Below are 23,607 nucleotides of genomic sequence, written 5' to 3'. Positions count from 1 at the left end.
ATGCTGATAAATATCTGCAGGGTGGGTGTCAGGAGGACGGGGCCAGACTCTTTCCAGTGGTGCCCAGCGACAGGACAAGGGGCAATGGGCACAAACCGAAGCTGAGGAAGTTCCAGCTGAACACGAGGAAGAACTTCTTCCCTCTGAGGGTGACGGAGCCCTGGCCCAGGCTGCCCAGGGAGGCTGTGGAGTCTCCTTCTCTGGAGATATTCCAGTCCCGCCTGGACGCGGTGCTCTGCAGCCTGCTCTGGGTGACCCTGCTTGGGCAGGGGGTTGGGCTGGGTGACCCACAGAGGTCCCTTCCAACCCCCACCATTCTGAGATTCTATGGGGAAAGGAAACAGCCTGACTCCCTGCGGCAGCGAGCTGCGTTACCATGGGAATCTGTTCTTGCTAGCGACTGTCGGGATTTTAGCTCTTCATGGAAGGAGCTTGTGACTGCCCAGTGCAACGGCAGCAGCCTCTGAGGTTGCTGGCGGGGTTTTTTCATCCCTGACGCAGGAGCTGCAAGGTCACAGGTGAATGTGCGCAGCACAGGAACGGGAGTGCGGAAACTGCACTGCTCTGCCCGGGGATGCAGTAGTGAGCCACCGCGCGTGGGCTGGTGGCATCTCGGTCCCGTGGGCAGTGACGGCAGCGAGCGGGATGTGCTCCGCGGAGTGGACGCAGCCTGGGACCCCGGAACTGCCGGTTCCTGGCTTGGCTTCGAGCTCGTCAGGAGAGCCCTCGGCTTCTCTTCCTTCTTGCTTCTACTCACCGCAGCTCTGGGCAGCAGAGGCTGTCTCCTCAGGTGTTCCCTCTCCCAAACGTAGCTCTGCCAGGAGGGATCTCAATGGCATCTTCTGGGGTGCCGGTGGTTCGGGCGAAGCTGGTGAAGGGCTGCAGAGGCAGCACTTGGGAGCCAGCAGATGTCGAGGTAGGGACCTTGCATGGCTGGGGGAGTTCTCCCTCGCCTTTGTTATTACAAACCCGACTGTGAGGGCAGGGTGCTGGTTCTGGGACAACAGTGGGGGTGGACGTGCTGTCCTGATATGGGGATGCCATCGCTTCTGGTTGTCAAGGCTGTGGTGGTGGTGATGATCAGCAGATGGTGATCCTGGGCAGACGCTGTGTGTTGAGCCTGATCACAGAAGATCTGCCAAAGCCAGAACGGAGTAGAGATGGAAAAGCTGTCAGACCCGTGTTCTCCTCTCGCAGCCCACCAGCACCCGTGAAGAGGAGAGGGGAGCTGGCCGTGGGGAGCGAGCCTGCAGCGCTGCTGTGCCCGGCCCCTCAGCTGCCCAGAGCCCGGCGTGGGGGCCTGGGGTCTGCGCAGGAGCTGCTTGTCCTCCTGGGGTGGTCATCAGGCAGCACCCACCACCTCCAGGCAGCGGGGTGAGCACCCACCTGCGCCTGTCCCTGGCTGCGGGTGGGCGCAGCCATGGGAGCCCTGTTGTGGTCACAGTGGCCTTGCAGCCATCGTACAGCCAGGGTGAGGTGAGAGGGGAGGAGAGGGGTCTGTTCTCCAGCTGCTGGGGCCGGGAGGGGTGAGCGGTGCCATCTCCTGGGGCTCATCACTTACCGGCCTGTCTCTTCTTGCTCCTCAGGGCAGTAAACGGCTTTGCTCAAGGTCCCCCCGGACTGGGAGCCTCTCGACCGTCCTCGGCGCCTGGCATGCTCCCCCTGAGCGTATGAGCCCGCAGGAGGTCGTGTTTGGACTTGCGGATGCTTTTCTCAGCCCACCATGAGCAGAACTGCTCCCGATTGCTGCCCATTCCTGCCCCGCTGGAACACGACCTGCGCCCTGCTGCCCGAGGAGACCCTGAGCTCATGGCCCTCCATGTCACATTAATACAGTTTGTTTTCTCCTGTCGCTGTAGCGGACGTTCTCTGCCTTGGCCCCACACTCCGTGCTGCTCAAGCTGCCACCCGCAGTGCTCTGTTTCACGGGCTGCAGGAGTCTTGCTCGGCCCAGCGGTCCTCAGCCCCTCACCGTATCTCTTCTCTAACTTAGGTTTGGCAGTGTTTCTCCCTGCCTGCTCCAGCATCCTGCTGCTCAGGACGGGCAGCTGCTGCCCTCCCGGTAAGGCTCAGACCTCAGACCCCTGGCTGAGGCTGCGCCGCGGCTCTTTGGACAGGAATCAGGTCCATGACTCAGTTACCGCAGCTTAATAAATCACTGCGGGGCCAGCGCGTGGCTGTGGGTTGGAGTGGGCATGGGAGGCTGAGCTGCGCAGCCCTACGGGGGGGAGGGATGGAGGGGCTGGGGGCACGGGGGTGACTGTCCCGTGCCCAGCACTCGTCAGTCAGAACATCGCATGCCTTGCTGGGTGCTGGCGTGGCTGAGCCGTGCTGAAGCGGCCCCTCGGCGCTCCCCCACCCGTGCAGCAACGCAGCGAGCGGCTGGAGCGTGCTCCCGGTGCCTTCGTCAGGCAAGCATCCACGCACCGCCACACTGGGAACTCCGCCGGAGCGTTAGGAAGCCACAAATCCACAAAGCCCCCTCCTGGGACCCTGCCACCACCCCACCCCTGTTCCGATCCGTGTAATATAGGACTGGATCTCACAGCGTCACCTGCGCGCTTCTGCGACAGTGTTGGGTGACTGCGTGTACCTCGTGGGTCTTTCGAGCAACGTGTTTGTGCGAGTTCTCTGTCCGTGTGCCTCGGAGTCGGTGGATTTTATACAAAGAACCAGCAAACCCAGCCGGGGTTTGATCTGTGGGTTTAGAAATCTTCATTCCCGCTCGGGGCCGTCACGTTCACTTGGCTCTGCAGCTCCAAGCTGGTTTATTTACAAGTGCTGAGAAAAAAACCATCGGCCCCAGCAGAGGGGAGGCGGGAAGCCCCCCCCTCGCCGTCAGGGTTTGTATGGTCGTCCTTTCCTGTGCATCCTCTGCTGCATTTGACTGTTTACATTTGTTTTAATGTACATAGGTTTGTAAACATAATTATCTTTGCCGAAGATCTTTGTACATAACTTGGGCTTTGTAGCTTTATTTATTCGAAATCTATATGGCATGTTGCAGTAGGACAGTGTACCATACCACCGTGGTGACACAGATCGTGAAGGGGTTTTCAAAAAAAAAACCAAACCCAAATTACCGCCATCTTCCAAAAATAAAGGTCTTTTAATGTGAAATCAGTGGATTTTGCAGAAGCGGTGGCAGTGGCCGTGGTTTTGTCACGTAGCGATGCTGCTGTGCGCCGCTGAGAAGCGCTTGCTGCCTTTCCCTTGCAGTGTTACCTCCCCCTTCCCTCTGCGCAGAGAGGGGAGCGGCGGCTGAGCAAGCGCCTTCCCTCTATGGCACCGACTGTCTTGGACCTCAAGATCTGATTTTTGGGAAGAGCCTGCAAAGCGACGGAGGCCTCCAGCTCCCGCCAGAGCCCCAGTGCCATGCAGGGGGAGGCCACACAGCTCCCCCCACCCTGGGACCAGCTCCCTCCTCGGGGGAGCAGGAACACCCTCCCCTTAAAAAATCCCCAGTAAGAGGATGCTGTTCTTGCACAGAGCCTGGGCCTTCTGCATGTTCATGGAACCATAGGATGGTCTGGGTTGGAAGGGGCCTTACAGGTCATCCAGGTCCAGCCCCCCATGTCATGGGCAGGGATCCCTTCCACCAGCCTGGGGTGCTCCAAGCCCCCTCCAACCTGGCCTTGAACCCTGCCAGGGAGGAGGCAGCCACAGCTTCTCTGGGCAGCCTGGGCCAGGGCCTCACAACCCACAGAGTGGAGAATTTCTTTCTCACGTTCAATCAAACCCTCCCTTCTTGCAGCTTGAAGCCATCACTCCTTGGCCTATCACTCCATGCCCTTGTCACAAGACCCTCTCCAGTTCTCTCGCAGGTCCCTTCAGGCTGCTCTTAGGTGTCCCCGGAGCCTTCCCTTCCCCAGGCTAAGCAGCCCCAGCTGTCCCAGCCTTTCCTCCCAGCAGAGGGGTTCCAGCCCTCAGATCATTGCTGGGGCCTCCTCTGGCCCCGCTCCACCAGCTCCAGGTCTGTCCTGTGCCGAGGGCTCCAGAGCTGGATGCAGGGCTCCCACGGAATCACAGAGTGGTGGGGGTTGGAAGGGACCTCTGTGGGTCATCTGGTCCAACCCCCCCCCACCCCGCCGAAGCAGGGTCTGTAGCCATCCATGACAGCATGCCAGTCATGCGAGCTCTCCCACCACATTTCTGTGATGACGACCTAGCTGTCCTGCTGTACAATGGCTTCCAGCTCCTCCTGTTTATTGCCCATGCTACGTGCATTAGTGTAGATGCACTTGAGCTGGGCTGTCGATCTCCCCCTGACCCTGCCATGACACACCTGGGCTCATCCCTAGTGATGTGATCCCCCTTGGAACCTTGTTTAAAGCCCTCTCAGTGAATCCTTTTTCCCCTTTGAGACAGCTGTACTCCGTCTGTCCCCAGCAGGCCCGGTGCTGTGTGCACCTCCCCATGATCAAAGAAGCCAAAATTCAACCGAAGGCACCAGTCCCTGAGCCACTTGTTAACCAGGTGAGCTTTCCTCCCCTTTCAGTGCTGTTCCCTGCCACTGATGGGATGGAGGAAAACACCACCTGTGCCCCCGATCCCTCGACCAGTGCCCTGAAGTCCCCTTTGATGGCCTTGGGACTTCTCTCCGCGATCTTGTCCCCGCCAACCTGCATTACCAAGAGGGGGTAACAGTCAGAGGACCACACCAGACCAGGGAGTTTCCAAGCAACATCCCTGACCCGGGCCCCAGGGAGGCAGCAGACTTCCCTTGGGATGGGTCCTGTCAGCAGATCGGGCCCTCTGTTCCCCTCCGCAGGGAATCGCCTGTGACAGTTACCCTCCTTTTTTTTCTTAGCTGAGGCAGCCGTAATGCGTGGGGCTGACCGACTCATCCTGGGCAACCTCCTGGTTGGAGCTTCACCCGCATCCTCATCAGCCGGGCCCTCACATTCCAAAGCCCCGTACCCCGGGGGGTCTCACCAGCGTGGGGCAGAGAGGCAGAATCCCCCCCTTGCCCTGTGAGCACACACGGCTGGGTCGTGTCCAGCTTCTCACCCAGCAGCACCCCAAGCCTTTCTCCTCAGGGCCGCTCTCGCTCCCATTCTCTGCCCAGCCTGTGTTTGTGCCTGGTAGTGGCCCAACCCCTGCCCTGAGGTATGGAAGCCATGAGAGAGGCAGGGAAAAGCCCTTCAGCATCCCCTGCCCCCTCCCCAGTATGGTCCTCACAGCAGGAGGAGCAGCAGCCACTGCCTTGAAGGAGACACCTGAGGTAACGGTACCCCTGACTGAACTGGGTTCCAGGAGTGGGTGCCTGGGATCAGCTCTGGTCCCCAGCAGCCCTTCGGTGCTGGAGGCTCCCTCAGCCCAGGCTTGCTGGCACCAGAGGGACCACTGACAGCAGCCCTGGACTGTAGAGCCCAGGCAGGGGCTTCCTGCTCTCCCCCACCCCTCTCCTCTCACTCCAGTTTTAAGCCCACCATCTCCCTGCTCCTATCAGCTCCCCACGCTCGTCCACCTTCTCTGTGCAGGGACCAGCCCCAGGGCACCAGTGACAGCCTTGGCCTTACCCAACGCCATCACTGCCTTGGGCCAGGGGAGCAGGTACTGCACACTGGGACCTCCGAAACAGGAGATTCCACCGCCCAGCAGAAAGCCCAGACCCCGCTGAAGGCAGCCATGGGGCCTCTGCCTGGGTCCCAGCCCTGCAGGTCAGCAGGAGGGGACTTTGGACTCTAATGGCAACACAAAGGCTCAGCCCTGACCAGGCCATTTACACTGTGTTTAGGTCAAAAGAGAAAAAAAACCCTGAGCAAACAAAAGAGGAAGAAGGGTAAATGCAGCTTCCAGTCATATTCTTGTTTATTAAGGTCTAGGCCAGCCTCAGGAGATAGCTCTTCCTGTAAGTAAACAGAGCAGGCGGCCACATCTATAATGAATAAATTTATTGTCTTACAAAAATCATTGTCTAGAAATATGGGTATACAAGAAAACAAGATATTTGCAGTCAGATGCCTGGTGGTCAACAGCCAGTTTGATTAAAAGTATCCAAACACACACAACAAAACCTTTGTGACAGATGTTAAAGCTTTTAACCAAAAAAGGAAATCCACGGTTTTTGATTATGTGGTGGAGGAAGGTTCCTAGTTAACACTGATTCATTGTCACTAATATCAATAATACCACTTGGACTAGAGAGGTACGTGATATGAAGCACAGTCAAAATTAATACATTAAATCATTGTTATATAGGCAAATTATATATGTAACATTGTCTTAGTACTGTAGTGTCTAAGGCACTTTCTGTAATGTCAGATTTTCAGCTATTTAAACAAAAAGAATGCTAACTACTCGCTGTAATACTGTTCAAAATTAAAAAAAAAAAAAACACCACAGCAACAACAAAAAGGATTCACATCCACTGGCATGTCAACTCCTAGGCAGGCAACATCCGTCACTGAACCCCTGTCACCGCCGGCTCCGCACCCGCCCCGCGCGGCCCCGGAGCCGCTCCCGCCGGAGCCGCCGCACCGCCTCGGCCTCCATGCACCGTGCAGCCGCTCGGCTCTGCGGCTTGAAGGCTAACTCGGCCCTAAATTAATAAATTAATTTCGCCTGCGTTGTCTGTTTATTTTCCACTGGTGTTCACATTATAGTAGCCTTAATATATACACAGATCTGTCGGGCGTGGTGATAGCGGGTCTCTACAAACGCAGAAGTACTGTACAGATGAGGAACGGCGACGCTGTTTCAGTTTGCCTGTACTGCAGGAACGCTAACTGATGAAGCAGGTGCTGAGAACACTTCAAAAGGGTATTGCAGGTTAAAAATGGACACTACTCGTTCATCCCTACATCTCCCTCTAACACTTCCCAAGGCCTTTTCACAGTTCGCTCGCTGACTGTGTGCTGATCACAACAATTAGGAGAAAAGAAAAAAAAAATACAGGTGCAGTTTGGTCTTCAATGATCCACCAGACTTGATACAGCCACGGGCCGCCTGAGCACAGGAGAAACGGAAGGATGCTGTCTGTACAACAAAGCATGCATAGTCATGACGACGGGTCTGCCCCAACCACCTACCCTCTGGGAATGAAGTTTCCGTGTTGATAAAAAAAAAAGTTCCATCCTTCACATGATGCTTTATAAAATGGCTATACAATGAGTATCTGGAAAATAGATGCACTGAACAGAGACAACTCCATTTTATTTACTACAGAAAAAAAGCAGTTGTAACTATATCTGAAGCAGGGTACAGTATGGTGAGGCTGGAGAGCCTTAAGACATAGTTGACCTAGGATAAGTAACCTTGTAGCATGCCGATGTCTCGTAAGGCAGATTGATGGCCACAAGGCAGTTGGGTGGTCAGGAAAGTCCTCCTCCTCCTGCCGACTGTTGTGTCAAAGGTCTCTGCATGCAAGCGGTGTGATGGGGCTCTACTCGGCGGGCGCCGGCTGCGCTTCGTTCACGTCGCTGCCTTTGCTCTCCGCATCGTCGTCCGAGAGCTCCAGCGAGGCCCCTTCGAAGTGCAGCTTGCATCTCCCGGATCGACTCGAGGAGAAGGTGATGGGGCCCCCCCTTCCTGCAAACAGCAACCAGACAATACACGAAGGGTCGTGGCTCGCCCACAGCCCACGGCCCCATGCTGGTGGCTGCTCCGGGAAGACCTCCGCACTGAACCATGGAGGAACAGTTTGCCCCCAGCCACGGGGCAAATTTCACACACAGGGTCTTGAAACCCCTTCTCTGACCAAGGAGAAGACAGGCTGTGCGCAAACATTCCAGTATTCTGGTATTCCTACTTACCGTGTACCATCATCTTAATTTTGCAAGTCCCAAGCAACCTAAAATGTTGCCTCTGTACAAGCACCAAGCACAGACCAAGTCCTAAACAGAGCAGGGTCTCTAAAATAATACCAACTACTCGTTTGTGTAGCGCTGCGCTGCAGCCCTCCTGCCGCTCCTGTAAGCCTCTCTCCACCCCCGAGATGGTTTTGTTCTGCAGCAAACTCACCACTGCTGTCTCCCATCTGTACTCGGTAGAGACCTTGATCTCCAAGAGCTGCTCTCAAGGAAAATGCTGAGACATTCCCACTGGAGTGGGTATGGGAAAAAAAGGGATTGGTGCCAGCCACTGGAAAAATCACATAACCACAGAATGGTGGGGGTTGGAAGGGACCTCTGTGGGTCACCCAGCCCAACCCCCTGCCCAAGCAGGGTCACCCAGAGCAGGGTGCACAGCACCGCGTCCAGGTGGGGCTGGAATATCTCCAGAGAAGGAGAATCCACAGCCTCCCTGGGCAGCCTGGGCCAGGGCTCCGTCACCCTCAGAGGGAAGAAGTTCTTCCTCGTGTTCAGCTGGATCTTCCTCAGCTTCAGTTTGTGCCCATTGCCCCTTGTCCTGTCGCTGGGCACCACTGGAAAGAGTCTGGCCCCGTCCTCCTGACACTCACTCTGCAGATAATTATCTATTATCTATATTATATATAATATAATATATATATATAATATATATAATTATCTATATTTCTAAGGTCCCCTCTCAGCCTTCTCTTCTTCAGGCTGAACAAGCCCAGCTCCCTCAGCCTCTCCTCGTAGGAGAGATGCTCCAGTCCCCTCACCATCCTCATAGCCCTCCGCTGGACTCTCTCCAGTAGCTCTTCATCTTTCTTGAACTGGGGAGCCCAGCACTGGACACAGCACTCCAGATGAGGCCTCACTAGGGCAGTGTAGAGGGGAAGGAGAACCTCCCTCGACCTGCTGCCCACACTCCTTTTGATGCACCCCAGGATCCCATTGGCCTTCTTGGCAGCCAGGGCACGCTGCTGGCTCATGGTCAACCTGTCGTCCGCCAGAACACCCAGGTCCCTCTCTGTGAGCTGCTCTCCAGCAGGTCCGCCCCAGCCTGTACTTGTGCCTGGGGTTGTTCCTCCCCAGGTGCAGGACCCTGCACTTGCCCTTGCTGAACCTCATCAGGTTCCTTTCTGCCCAACTCTCCAGTCTGTCCAGGTCTCGCTGAATGGCAGTACAGCCTGCTGGTGTATCTACCACTCCTCCCAGTTTGGTGTCATCAGCAAACTTGCTGAGGGTACACTCCGTCTCTTCATCCAGGTCACTGATGAAGTTAAACAAGACTGGGCCCAGTACTGACCCCTGAGGCACACCACTAGTTACCGGCCTCCAACCAGACTCGGCGCCGCTGATGACAGCCCTCTGAGCTCTGCCATTCAGCCAGTTCTCAATCCACCGCACCGAGCACTCATCCAGCCCACATTTCCTGAGCTGAACATCCCTAACACCAGCAGAGCCACAGCTGGATACTCCCCAAGGATGCACTGCGGAGAGTCTGTGGGCACACGAGGGCTCAGACAAACCCTGCCCACCGCCACTGGCACCACCTACCTTAGCCTGTTCTTCAGGGGGCTGATCTCCCGGCTCAGGCCCTCGTTAGCCTCTGTGGCATCGTCCAGCTCACGCTGAAGTTTACATCGGGAAGCATTTGCAAGTGTGGCTTCCTCTTCATCCTCCTCCAGCTGGCGTTTGAGCTGCTTCATTCTGGCATTTGCCTTTTCCATCTGAAATATAAACCCAGGGACTCAGGATCAAACTAGACAGCTGCAACGCCACGACCAGGAGTTAGCCAACGTCCTGTCCACACAACCACTCCAGCTGGAGATGAACCAACACAGCCTCACTGCAGACTCCAGCCCGGGCTCCTGGAAACACTGCAGAGCTCCTGGGTCTGGGAGACCAGGATGCGTAACGGACCGTCACATCAGAGCTATCACGGGGAGGTTTTGACCACTGGGAACTACTCTAGTGGTTTAGTCATCAAGATAGATTCCCCAACATCTTTTCATTAACATACTTCTTAGCAAGCCCTTTCTACTTAAAGTATGGTTTTATTTACCTTTTCTGAGAAATAGGCCTCAAAAGCTAAGCCCTTCCACCTACCGGCTCCTTGTACTGGTCTGCGTGTCGACGCTCATCCTCCACCTGCATGAAGACTTCCTTCAATTTCTTCTCCGTACGACGGACCAGTTTGTTAGCAGCTGCTCTTTCCCTAGAATAATCAAAAGCCGTCATTTGTCCCAGTACTTGAAGGCCAGGAAGACAAAATCTGTTCCTTCTGAAAGGCTCTCGCCTCATGGTGTAACTGATACTTGAGTTCTCCTAACACGCCTGCCACCATCAACAGCAGCAACAGTTTTAGCGTGCTGGTGGTTGGCTGGGATGCAGCTTTGAAAACATGAAGCCTTTGCACTGGAGCAATACCAGTATGGTATGCAGGCTCAAAAGAGGGATATCAAGGTGCTTCTTACAGAGTTATTGCTAACCAGTAACATGTTCCTCCCATAGAGCCAAAAGCACAGAAAGAACAAAGATTGTTATAAGACCTTCAGATTCTGGGAGGAACTAGCTTAAAACAAATACATATATTTGGAGGACCAAGATGACAAGGATAGACAGGAAGAGCTCACTGCAGAAAGACTTCTGCAGAGTACAGGATTCATCTCAACCAACTAAAGCTGTCACACCTAAGCTCTTCAACTGGCTTCCTCTAACCAAAGAGACCAGGTGTCTCAAGGCGATGTTTCATCTTGTCTCAAGAAACTTCTGCATCACCTTGTGCATCCTGGGACTACCAGTCAACATATTCACCTGGTTAATGTCCAGAGTTAATTCAGCAGCTTTAGTTACGGAGCAAATCGTTTCTGAAAGTTTCAACCCCAGTTACTTTGCAGCTCTCTTGTCAAAATGTGTCCCCCAGACAGTAGGTTTCCTGATCAGAAACCCCAATGCCTTTGCCGGAAGCTCATATCTCAGCCCTACAAAAACCTAAGGCACAGAGGTTTCAGACATGGCAAACACAAGCAAACAGATTTCTTTTTTTTCTTTTTCTCCTTACTTGGCTTCCTGCTCAAGCTGTTCTTCTAGCTGCACAATCTTGGCTTCTAGAGTAGAAATTGTTGCCTTGAACTTCGACTTCACAGATCCCTCCAGTTCCCGCAACTTGGCTTTCAGCTCTTTGTTCTGCCTTTCTAGCTGCTGCCGTGCGTTTTCACTCTTCTGGGCAGCACTCCGCTCCCCAGCTAGCTCAGAATTCAGCATGTCAATCTTTCAGAGGAGAACGATAGAAGATCATTTGGTGCTATTGAGATCCTCCACTTATCTGCACACTGAAACATAGATTGCCCCTACAGCATTGCCACCAACGGACTCACCTGCAACGTGGTCTTTAGGAACCGCTCATTGAGAAGCTCCATGTTGCTCTGCTCTTCCTCGAGCTCTTCCTCCAATTGTGCAATCCGAGCTTCCAGCCGGCGCTTCTCATCCAGCAGCGCTGACCTAGAAAAGAAGTATTTGGGTCAAGACACGCGCAGATCTGATACAAAGCAACCAGCTATTTTGCTTTTGATACTTTAGACATTCCAAACTGTAACGAGAAGCTACTGTGTAAGCAATTCTGTTCGTAACAAGAAGCAATTTTTATCGGGACAACAGGTCAAAACAGAAATTGCAAGCAGGCTACCAAGAACTGCAGCTGCTGGTGCCTGAAGTTCTTCAGATGCACAATTAATACATTTGATGACTCACTTTCCCGAAGCACTGTTTGCAATCTCATCAGCCAACTCATCCCTTTCTTGCTCAGCATGACGACGAGCTCTTTCAGACGCAGCAAACTCCTGTGAAGGTTTAGGAAATATTCATTACAGCATTAGGAATCTCAAAACTTCTGCAACAATTATGCCTTCTAATAACTTCTGGGAGATGCTGTGAAGTGTGATATCGCCGAGGTCTTTTCATGGATAAACAGAATCAACAGCTGTAAAAGCTAGCAGGACGCATCACCTTGATCTTTCCCTCCTGTAACTGCCACATGACTACTATGAATTTACTTCTCCCCGTCCCCTGAAAAGGCCAGTAACATTCAAGCCCTAAGCAGGAGGAGAAAACCGTTCTGTCACATGCTCTAATTCATTAAGTATAACGTGGGCACTAAATTAAGCAAATTTTTTAGGTTCCTACAGAGTACGTAGCATGACTGAAAGCAAAGTATAGAAAATGAATTTTTAGCACAAAAGTATAACAGTACTGAATCTTGTATTGTGAAATTGTATTGAGTGGTAGAAACACCCAGACATTCACCAAGAAGGACACAATCTAATGCACTGCAAGTGCAAGACAGACAAGTTTGAAGTCTGTGAAAGAATGACATGGAGAAGCTCTAGTAAGTTGTAGGTAAAAGTCTCAAACATTAAGTGCAGTGTAAGCTGAGTGATTGCTTCAACCTTTGCAGCTAACAGGGTAAAAAGAGGTCGTCTCTCACACAAGGCAATTCTGTTGCCTTCAAACCTCAAACGTTTAACCTTGTGGCAGACAACGGAGATAATCGGGGATAAGTGACAGTGATATGTAGCACGACTTGGAGCTCTTACATGAATTGCCAACAATGAGGGAACAGATGCCCGTAAAAGAAAGGGATGAGGACCTCAGATAGCAGAGAGATAAACCTCCACAGACTTACATGGTGCACTGAGGTACTGGAGAGATTGTTAGGTTTTTATGTACTTCCAATGACCAGTTTTAGTACTGACAGTGTGCACCACAGCTTCCAGAGACTCTCAAACCACCTTGTAAATTTTAGTGAGGCTTGAAATCTGTTTAAGCAGTAGTAAGGCTTCCCTGCTACCCAGGCAGGGAAAGGAAGTCCAGACTACTAGAAGGATTCCTACAAAGCTATAAGAAGCTCACTAATGACCTGGGGCAGTGAGGAAGAGAAACATCTCCAGGCTCCCACTTTTCTGTTCAACTCACTGGATGGCTTTTTACTTTTTCTTTTTTTAAAAAAACACAAACACCCTCTGGCCTTCCCCTTTTCTCTAGAAAGAAAAACAGATTTCTTGGATTTCAATCTCATCTCTTGGAGCTGGAGTATTTCTGCTTCAAGACATTTGAGCTTCTTTTCACTTTCTTTGGACTGTGCAAAGATCTCATCTCTGGATGCAAGGGCTTCTTCTAGCTCCAGCTGGTAGTCTTTCATTTGAGCCTGCAGTTGGAGAGCAGAGGAAAGAATAAGCCATGATACAGCAGGACAACCACAAGATTTATTAGTAGCTCTGAAGCTTTTTTGCCCTTAGGAGGCAAGACCTTCCTCCTAAAGTGGCTTCATTCCACTTAAATATATTTATTTTCAGTTCTTATTTTCATAGAATTATAGAATGGTTTGGGTTGGACAGGACCTTTAAAGATCAGAGTTCTATCCCTCTGCCACGGGCAGAGACACCTTCCAGGCTGCTCAAAGCCCCATCCAACCTGGCCTTGAACACTGCCAGGGAGGGGGCAGCCACAGCTTCTCTGGGCAACCTGGGCCAGTGCCTCATCACCCTCAGAGTGAAGAATTTCTTTCTTATATCCAATTTAAAGCTACCCTCTTTCAGTCTAAAACCTTCATTTTCTCATCTTTCCATCACTCACTCCTCATCAGAAATATCCCATTAGAAGACTTCACTTCATTTATTAGTATATTTCTTGTAGGAAAAAACCTCTAGTAGAGGTAGTAGAGATACCTTTGTAGTAGATAGGTAATGCTCTTGCAATTGTCTTGGAAAAAAACAAACCTATTTACTTAAATTGACTGATAAAACCTATTACAAGTACTCAAGGTAAGAAACTTCTCAGTGTAGAAGTACCACAATTCACCATTTTGCACATATAACGTAGAAGCACATACTTTCCTTCCCGTAAGACACTTAACACAGACTGATATCTTAATTCACACAAGTTTGACTTCAGATGCTAAAAGAATAAAGCTAGAGAAACTGCATTTAAGTTGTACCTGCATCTTCGCAATACCACTAGTCATGAGACCACTTATTTCAGGTGCTTGCATGAAAGTGTACAGAGATCAGGTATGAACTCTGTAACTGACTCAGCCTCTGGGAATAGAGAAGCCGCTACTGCTAGGTACCAGCATTTCTTGCTTTAATCTCCATTCCCTTCTCATCCAGCGCCTGGACCAAGTTCCAAAATTGCCCTCATTCAGTTGAAGTAGGATTGCCAAGGAATAGAGTGGACAGGGCAGAAAGGCAATGCAGTTTGCTCTATGCTTTACATGGTCTTGCCATGGCCTCATACTCCTGCAGCTTTGGGCCATGGCACTGAAAGCCTTGGGAAAACTGACCTCTACTAAAGATGGAGTATTTCTCTGGGAATGGGAAATAAATCCTTGACACAAGTACTGGATTCTTCTTGCCAATCTAAAAAGAATAGGCATCTTGGAGCTTTTTCAAAGCAACTAAAATTTACTCCTCCTATTTCTCTGGAGCATTTTTGGCTTCCTCAACTAGAGGAAGTAGCAATCAGCAAGAGCTGAGCTGAAATCAGTAAATTCAAAGATACAAACAACCATAAATTTTAAAGATTCAGCCTCAAAAGCAATCCTCAGTAAATCCTTATGCAAAGCATTGAAAATGATGACTATTGAATAGAAGTACGTGGGGGACAATCTTAACTCCTTAGCAACAAAAGGATGAGAGGAGTTTTGAGCGGCTGATAAGTTCAGGCCAGATACTGTGACGTGTGCCAGCATAGCTGAGTCTGATACTCCTTCTTGCCTTCACACTACAAATGCATGTAACGAAAAGCAGCACCCTTGACACACTGTCAGCAGGAGGGAAAGCAGCTCAGCTGATTTGCTGTGCCTACCTGGAGCTTACGTAGCTGTTTGATTGCTTCACCTCGAGCCTTGTTTGCAGCTTCTATCTGACCTTCCAGGTCTTTCGTATCCATCTCCATTTCCTTCTTGGCTGCCACAGCAAGAGCCCTCTGTTTGCACTCATCTTCCAGTTCTGCCTCCAGCTCTCGCACCTGTGAAATCAAGGGATTTAACAGGCTCAAGCTCCAGGAACAGAGCAAACACAAAATCCTAACAAAATGGCTGATGAATCCAAAAGGCCTTTGCAGATCAGAATTAGCATTACTTGATTCGAAGAGCCTACAGAACTCAGCTACATGGGAAGACACTGCAGACGGCAAAAAAATCCACAAACTGGAAGCAGAGATCTCTGAACTGACAAAAGGAAAATAAAGAAAAGAGCTCAGCATCTGAAGCATTTCCATTTCATCTGTTCAGCTACTTCATGATCAGCTTCTGGCCCAGTACATCTGTCTACATTTAGGTATGACTTGGGGGCAGATGTTGCTAATTCTGATCGAACCACTAAGAGGAAAATACGACATAGAATCACCACACATTCTCAAGAAAAAAAAAAAGAAATAATTCTCTTTGAAACAGATGTGCTACTAGAATGTATACACCAACAACTTTTCTTTTTTTCAAAAGAAAACAGAGAAGCAAAGTATCTAAGAAAACAACTAACAAGAACTAAGATGAACTCATACAACAATAAAAGTGAGCCAGAAGTGCCACAGGTTACCAACATGAAGGAATATGTTTCTTTTGAATCAAGCCTCCCTCCTCATGCCAGGTCAGGAGCTTTTGTCCAGTGCAAAACAATAGCAATTCAGCATTGCAGGGAACATCAAAAGCCTTCCAGGTCAATGCTTTTATTTATTTCTAGGAGATCTCTATACAGGTGATTCTCAGTAAGTTTTTGTTTTCTTGTGATAAATCTTGAAATATTCGGTGCTTTTTCCTTAAAGCTTTAGAAATGTTAATTTAGATCTATCTTCTCCTACAAGCATGAAATTTTAAAGGCATTTCTTTAGAACTCTAGTATCATAAAACAGATCTGAAGAGACTCAAGTCTGGCAAATCTGGAATCTTTGCTACGTTTTTCATTTAAGAAACTGTTCACTTAATTACAGTCTTTCAGTCTATGTCGGCATCCATGGATTTGTTGCTGTACACCAAACAGGACGGGCTTGAAGGACACCCATGCAGCAACAGCCAAATCTACTTGCATGTTGAGTGCTTTGGAGGCAAGGTACAGTTGAATTGGAGGACCATCACTGGCAGACTAACATGAACAGTGGCTAATCCACAACAAGACCTATTGTCTTGTTGGTAAAGATCCATGCTTGGGACTTCTATAGGATGGGATCTTTAAGCATAGAGTTTTATTTTCCTGGTAGCAAGTTCTCAAAGCCATAGAGCTTTGTCAAAGATCATCACGCCCTTCCCACTATGAAGCACAGTAAGATACATACTTGTTTAACCAGAATCCTCTTTTTCTCTTCATTCTGTTCATCTCTGGCTTGCAGATCTCTCTCAAACTGGGCTTTCATAGCTTGCATGTTCACCTCCAAACGAAGTTTAGCATCTTCTGTGGCCTGCAGTTCATCTTCCAGTTCCTCAAGCTCAGTCGTCATCTCTTCAACCTGTAGCTCTAAAGTTCTTTTTGATTTCTCCAGTTCATGGACCTAAGCCACAAACATTAATCAGACCCTCTCAAAATCAGCAGTTAACAGCAAAAGTAGACATTATATGAACTCAGTACACCACACTTTGTGATGCTCCAAACTGGACAATCAGAACAGGGAGAGCAGCATCTCTAAGATACAGATTAGAGAACCAAACAAACATCCGTGCAGATGAATGGAGAGATGAGCTGTGCAATATTCACAGAGAAAAAGTAGTAGTAGTAAGACAAGCTCTTAAATCCAGCACAAGTGCCATTAGGCATTTGGCCAGCAACTGTTGCTCTCCAAGTCTTCACATCTTTTGAACAGGCCTCATCTTAATAGAGACCACCCTCTTGTTCTGAGCATTAATTCCTCCAGAATTCTGGGTTACAAATCAGCCTCAAAACGTTCCATATTTGTGTCAAAAACACTTCTCCAACCAGGGAATTTTCCTGTGTTGTTCCCTGTGCAGTTCATAACAAAATAGGGTGTGGAAAGTTACTTACATTTTTGCCCACATCATCTTTCGAGCTCATTAAGTCTTCCATATCTGCCTGCAACTGTTTGTTCTGTCTTTCAAACTCTTCCTTAGCTTCCAGGGCTTCTTCCAAAGCCCGAGCCAGAGACAGTGCTTTGGTTTCCTTCTCCCTTGCCTCTGCTTCAGCACGATCTCTTTCCTCTGCATATCTGGCAGAAATGTTCTTTTCTTCTGCCAGCATCTGAATATAAGAAACAATTAATCCATCTCATCAGTTCTATAATCAGGTCCTTCCTGCCTCAGAGGTGTTTTAGTCACTGAAGTGGTGAATGCTCTAAGTTTAACTGGCATTCAGAAGCTGTCTAGTCTCTCAGTCTTGATCCAAAGGCTAGTAAGAAAACAGCTACAGCTACTCTGGAATGAGGTGAGGAAAGCAAGCTACTAATAAAGATGAAATAATTTTCCTATTATTTCCATCGTTCAGTCTTCACACTCTTTCTTAGTCTATCCTGAGGGATTACAATAATAGTCTGAAGTTTTTGTTCCAATAGAATTTCTTTTTTGTATATAAAGAGCTTATTACTTGATCTAACAAGACTCCAAGATGGCATTTAGCTCACTGAAATTAGAAGCAACAAGTTACTCCTAACAAAGGCCAAGCTGCTCCCAAAAGATTTATCAATCAACACAAACAAGATGCCATTTAAAAATCATAGAAATCAGCAAGATGACAGGAAACTAGACTACCTGATCAAACTTCTTCAGCTTTTTCTTCAGGCTATAAACAATCTGGCGCTGATGATCTAGGTCTACCACCACGTAATCCAGCTCTTGCTGCAGGCCATTCTTTGTCTTTTCCAGTTTGTCATAAGCCATTGCCTTCTCCTCTAGACGTTGGCTTAAGGACTCCGCGTCCTTCAGTAATTTCTTTTTGTTTTCCTCCAAGCCTTCAATGGTTCCCAAGTCATCATCTACCTTTTTCTTAGCATCAGCCAACTGAAATTAAATAAAAGAAAATAATGTTCCTTGGTACATCATGAAAAGGAAAGAAAGGCAACAAGTCAAAAACACAAAACTAGGTGTTATTGCTAGCTAGAGTAACACAAAAATTATGAGCTAACAGGAGTCCAAGTAGGGGAAAGTCCTGTCCACTGCAGTTAGTTGTACTGGTCACTATGGCAATTGAGAAAGTCCATGGAAAATTTTATTCCAAAGTGTGGTCGAGCATACATGCAAGTTACATGACATTTTTCCAAGAGGTTTAGGACACCAATTCATCTCACCTGGAACGTGCAGCCCTTACAGAAGTCTTGCCATGTACAACAGCTTACCTGTGATTGTAAGGCAAGCATCTGTTTCTCCAGATTCTTTCTGGCCTCCTCTTCCTCTTCCTGCTGCTCTTCCAGGTTGTTCTTCTCCTCTTCCAGCTGCCTAATCCTACTGCTCAGGTTGAGTTTCTGGCGGGTTTCTTCCTGAAGCAGCTCCTGTTACACAAACAGGCATATTCAAAGTTCAGTTTGGTTCATAGAGTGTTAAGTGTGGCCTTGGCCCACCACCCTCCATTACTCTACTTGGAGGTTCAGGTTTGATTATTTTTCTCTCAGCAGTTTTGTACAACGACATGCTTATGAAGCCATCCGTAATCTGGGTTTTCAAAAAGGTACTGCTCAGTCATTTGGGGCACACTTAAGCCTTTATGAAGCGTATTTCTCAGAGAATCCATGCCACTGTCTGTTCAGAGAAGCCAATGGATGATACTTTTCTATCTTCAAAGGGACAAGCACAGCAGTTGCCTTCAAAATATATCTTTCTTTTCCAACAAGCATATAGAGTCCCTATTTTAAACCACCTGAGACGAATATATAGCAACAAATCCTGCAATGACAGCATGCTTTCAAGATTCACTGCATTGCTTAAATGTAAAGGTCAGTTTAAAGACAGCTGTAATTTGGCAGTGGAAATTTCTGTCATAACCGAGACTAATGAAAAGTGTAACCACCAGCCCTCTCTTCCCTCACCCTGTTCCTCACAGAACTCTCCAACTGTAATGAACATTACTCAAATAGTCACCATTAGCATTTTTATACAGGGGAAAAAAAAAAGAGTATATTTAAGTGATGAATACATGTATCAAGCTGCACTATTTAACCCAAAAAGCAAACACTGGCAGTTTCAACAACTTAAGCTGAAGTCAGTAAAGAACTTCAGCCTAAGTCAGTAAAAGACAGGGTATTGTCCCTCGTGCCTTTCACACACCCCAAGGACCTTATTTGCATTAACATCCTACTTGGAAAGGTTTTTTTGACTTAATGCTTATCTCCCACAGAGACTAAGAAATAAAAAAGAGAAACTGAAAGGCTACAGTCTATCAAGCAGTAAATCTTAGATAATGAAAAACTGGCTCCACATGTAGCTGAGCAATCATCATACATCGCATTTCACTAGACTTCAATAGGAAATACAGCTTCTACCCATGGGGCTTTCCAAACCATGAATGAAAATGTATTTTCTGTTATGCAGTTAGCATTTCAATGAGGAACAAAGCTTCAGCGTTAAGTTCAAGCTTCACTGCACACACACCTGTGTATCCTGAAGCTGAGATTCCAAACTAGCCGCATCCTTGGCAAACTTAATGCCTTTCTTCTCTGCTTCCTCCAGGAGACTTGAGACATTATCCAACTCGTTCTGCAAAGCAAGCAGTCTAAAGGTAATAACGCGCAGCAGATCCATGGCAAAGCCTACATCTGACACGGAACACAAAACCTCCACAAATTCCGTGGAAGGCAAGACAACAACACATCCCAGGTACAACAAGCTAAGAATACTGAAGTTTGGTTAGAAACGTGTCAGTCCTGAACTTAAGACAGAACATAATAAGAGTTAGCCATGGTATTTAGCAGAGCATGTCATTCCAAAATCTACAGTCATATTTAAAGCTATTTTTCATTATAGGATCATGTATTTTATAGGACCGTGTATTTTACAGTGCCATTAATTCAAGGATTATCAGGGTGGCAGCTGGGTTTAAAGCATCACTGCAAGAGAAAAGGTCAATGCCAGGTGCCAATTCTTGCTATTTTAGGCTATGCTACTTGTATATACAGTGAGAGACTGCCAAAACGCTTCCCCCAAAAAGAATGGGGCCATTCCCTTTTTCAAGCACTTTAGCTTGATTTACTCATAATACTCTTTGCTGTGGCTAAGAAGTCAGCTCTGACTGCATTTTGTCTGTTTTCTCCATTTCGCAGAGGAACAGCCCTTTACTTGCAATCCCTATCTGTCAAGTTCCTTTTGAAGCACAAAAGGAAACGTGTGGCCATCATCAATCAGTACATTTTTGCTCAAGCCTACAAATGAGCTCAGCCCACTCTACTCAACTCCACATCCAAGCCAAAAACCTGTAGGCCAGCTGTCAGCAGAGCCTCCTACAGGATTTGGTCTCCAAAATGGGAAGCCATGTACTTCAAAGCCACTGTGATTCTTACATAGTCCAAAAAGTTCAGGATTCATGTCATGGCTCTCCAGCTATCTGAGGTGTGTCACCACTTTCAAGCCCCTCAAGTACACGAGTACATGACTGAGATCGCCTCCCACATCAACTACAGTCCCCGTTCCTGTAGACCTAGCTGCATCTTTGATAGTCATTCCTCCTAGCCACTTCTGTATATGGTTAAAGCTTTTACTTTCTTGTGTATAGTTCAGCAGTTTAGGAATTCCATACAGCCTTACCTGCAGCTTGTTAGCTTTCTCCACCAGCTCCACCCTCAGTCTTTCTCCTTCTGTGACCCTAGCAGTTAGCTCTTGCACCTGAGCATCGAGCTTCTTCCTCTCATGTTCAGACTCTGCCTCAACCTGCTGCAGTACCTTCACTTCACAGGCCAACTCCTTGTTGTCGGACTCTAGGCCTTGCTTGTTTTGTTCAAGATTTGCTTTGAACTAGGAAAAACAAAAGGGAAGAACTTCAACGCTTTTTTACATATCAATAAAGTTTTCTGCTAAAAATATTCAGTCCAGCAAATCAGGATTATAAGCTCAAAGATAAAACAACTGCTCAGCAAGTTGTAAGTAGGGAGCATTTAAAATCCTGCTGTGTAACATTTTGCATATGTTAGCCAAAAAAATTAAGGTAATGCAAGTTAATCCACTCTCAGATATCACAGGTAACAGCGAGGACCAGAAGATATTTCTATGAATTCAGTAAGATCTGGGATGTCAGTGCTGTGAAAGGGAGTAGCACTGAGCAGGAAGGAATGTGCCCATTAACAGATCAGCATGGCTCATCTCACAGAAATAAAAGGAAAGATATCAGCTACAGCTGCCCTGATTTTCGTAGGCATAGCAGCCTGGAGGTGCATAATAAAGCACTTTTCACCACTGCGCTGACATTTGTCAAAAACCTTTTTAAAAAGGTAGTAATTGCCATAAGGGATGTTTAAGTGCCATTCTTACTATATTGCCAGAACTGACAATCTTATCACAGGACCTTTGTTTAAGATTGTAGGGTATTTTTCTGTCTTTTTATGCTCTTATTGAGAATATTTAATGAATAAGGACCACAGGAAACACGTAAGATTTTCAGGTGAATAAACTATAATTTCCATCAGGTTTAACTACTATATTTCTCACGTAGTATTTTAAACTAAGGAGGCTTCTGAAATATTCCTACACAAAAATATTACTACAGTATATGAACTGTCCACACCTATATCTGTGAATGACTAGAAATAAAATTTTACAAGCTAGAGATACTTTTTTTTTTTTTGGCAGTGTTGGATTAATTCTACTTCTGAACAAAGACACTGAAGCTGCACTGGTAGGAACCACGTTGTCCAGGTGTGCCGCTTCCTCTGCTCTGGCAGGGGTTACCAGAGACACAATATAACTCTGCAAATCAGCAAGATACTCCACAGATATCTAGCACTGGAGGTCACGGTACAAGCATAAAGTGAAGAGTGGCTGGAAGAACTTTTACGCTACCCGTACTCACAGTTTGTTATTTGTGAGTGTTGACATGACAATTACCTTATTTGCAACCATTCCGCAGTTCGCTTAGGCAGAGAACTGCTTTTCACCAAATAAGCACATAGGCTGCTCGAGAATTCCGACAAAAGTACTACATCAATTTATCTCTAGGTGCACTGTTTCCAGGTCTAACAAACACTTTTAGATAGTCTTGGCATCTATCTGAAAAGTTGCTATATGTTCAAACCAGCAGGATATATTTGATTCGACTGCAGTAGTTAAGTATGTACAGAGGACAATCACTGGAAGTGACCACGCCACTTATGTTACTTATAAAAGTCCTGAAGCTGAAAAATGTATTTCTGTAATTAATTTTCTGCTCACCCTTTTGGCCTGTTCCAGTTGTTCAGAGAGCTCTTCCAGGGCAGTAGCATGCCTCTGCCTGATTTCCTGGATCTGTGCTTCATGGTTTTTGGTTTCCTCTTCAATTGCTTTCTTCAGTTCAGCCACCTCCTGCTCTCGCTTTGTCCTAGAGGAAGCATCAATAGTTATCAAAAATCAACATTTTAGTCTTTTGTAAATTCAAGGTGCATTTTAATGGTGCCTGCTTATACAGACACATGATCCTACCGCAGCTCTTGCTGTGCTGCAGTGGTATCCAAGGTATCTTCTTGTTCAGTTTTTAAAGCCTCCAGCTCTTCACTTAAATCTCTTTTCTGCTTTTCCGCCTTGTTGCGAGATGTCTTCTCCTCCTTTTTTTGTCTTCTCCTTTTTTTTTGTCTTCCCCTTTTTTTTGTCTTCTCCTCCTTTTTTAAGCACTCTATGGAAGTAAAGGATTACATTTGTAAGCAATTTTTTCCTGTTGTTATCCTCAGAAGGTTCAGGGGCAGGGCAATGGGACAGCAAGAAGGGTGGGAAGTTTAATATACACTGTGTCAATTCTTTCTCCAGACTGCAGCTGGAAGGGTGACTGGGAAAGATGAAATAGCAAAGTAGAACTGCATGATTCAGATAGAAAGTCAAGAAAAAGTCAATGACTGGAGAAAAAAATTTGAAGTAAGGTAACAAACATAATCACATGTTGACAGAAAAATAAGGAATAGAATCTAACAGAAGAGCAGTTTGAGCTGCTCGGCCAGGTGATCGCAGACATCAGGATTCAAAAATGAAGAACTACGGACTGGAAAAAATTATGGCTTGCATAGTTGTGGAAGGGCTAGGCTAGACTCCAAAAGGTCTACTGGAAAATAGTGTAACTTAAAGAAAACTTGGATACACAATTTTTGCAAGTATCTGTACCACTAACTCACATCCCATTGATATTTAGCAAGACTTTGCAACCCTGATAGCCTCCAGTAATTTCCTTGTGTAGCCAAGATACTCCTGCCCTAAGGTATTTCTTTGTGAAAACCATCCAGTTATCAGTGCCCTAGCAATAAAATACATTTAGATGATCTGCCTGTGGTCTGATTAAGATAGTTATTGGCTGCATTGTCTACAGTTAGCTAATGACCAGGTATGTAATATATTGAAGTCACAGGAAGGTTTTGCTTAGCATAGCATTAGCACAATTCAACATCTATTAGAATAAATGTAAGTTATTAGACTTGTTCAATACTTTGTGGGTTCTCAGTGCAGGGGTTTCTCACACCCCTCCTAAGTCTGCTACAAGATCAGGACATCTTCTACATGGAGCCATATTCAAGAATCATATCTTAGAGCTACCGAGGGGTATTTGGGATTTTCCAGACAATCTAAAGTAACATTGTTTTTCTCTAAACAGCTCCTCATTCAAAAAAAAAAAAATAGCACTTTTCTCTGTTTTTACATTATATTTCTGGCAGGTGA

General features: G+C 47.5%; 1 protein-coding gene across 1 annotated transcript in view; it reads right to left on the bottom strand.

Annotated features, from left to right (window-relative positions):
- Positions 1-6,377: 6,377 nt before the first annotated feature.
- Positions 6,378-23,607, bottom strand: part of LOC142364177 (myosin heavy chain, embryonic smooth muscle isoform-like) — a 41,134-nt gene continuing 23,904 nt past the window's right edge. Inside the window, exons 4-19 of the mRNA XM_075443298.1 lie at positions 22,390-22,579; positions 22,144-22,288; positions 20,527-20,733; positions 19,378-19,482; positions 18,129-18,281; positions 17,545-17,793; positions 16,826-17,038; positions 16,125-16,337; positions 14,661-14,822; positions 12,850-13,002; positions 11,550-11,638; positions 11,177-11,300; positions 10,861-11,069; positions 9,906-10,014; positions 9,354-9,526; positions 6,378-7,529 (exon numbers count right to left, since the gene is read on the bottom strand). Of these exons, the coding sequence (XP_075299413.1) occupies positions 7,388-7,529; positions 9,354-9,526; positions 9,906-10,014; positions 10,861-11,069; positions 11,177-11,300; positions 11,550-11,638; positions 12,850-13,002; positions 14,661-14,822; positions 16,125-16,337; positions 16,826-17,038; positions 17,545-17,793; positions 18,129-18,281; positions 19,378-19,482; positions 20,527-20,733; positions 22,144-22,288; positions 22,390-22,579 (2,636 nt within the window). The 3' untranslated portion in view covers positions 6,378-7,387. The remainder of the gene's footprint in view (positions 7,530-9,353; positions 9,527-9,905; positions 10,015-10,860; positions 11,070-11,176; positions 11,301-11,549; positions 11,639-12,849; positions 13,003-14,660; positions 14,823-16,124; positions 16,338-16,825; positions 17,039-17,544; positions 17,794-18,128; positions 18,282-19,377; positions 19,483-20,526; positions 20,734-22,143; positions 22,289-22,389; positions 22,580-23,607) is intronic.

Source organism: Opisthocomus hoazin, chromosome 25, assembly GCF_030867145.1.
Source record: "Opisthocomus hoazin isolate bOpiHoa1 chromosome 25, bOpiHoa1.hap1, whole genome shotgun sequence".
Classification (NCBI taxonomy): domain Eukaryota; kingdom Metazoa; phylum Chordata; class Aves; order Opisthocomiformes; family Opisthocomidae; genus Opisthocomus; species Opisthocomus hoazin.
Note: the sequence above shows the minus strand (reverse complement) of the source record. Positions and strands in the feature narration are given on the sequence as shown.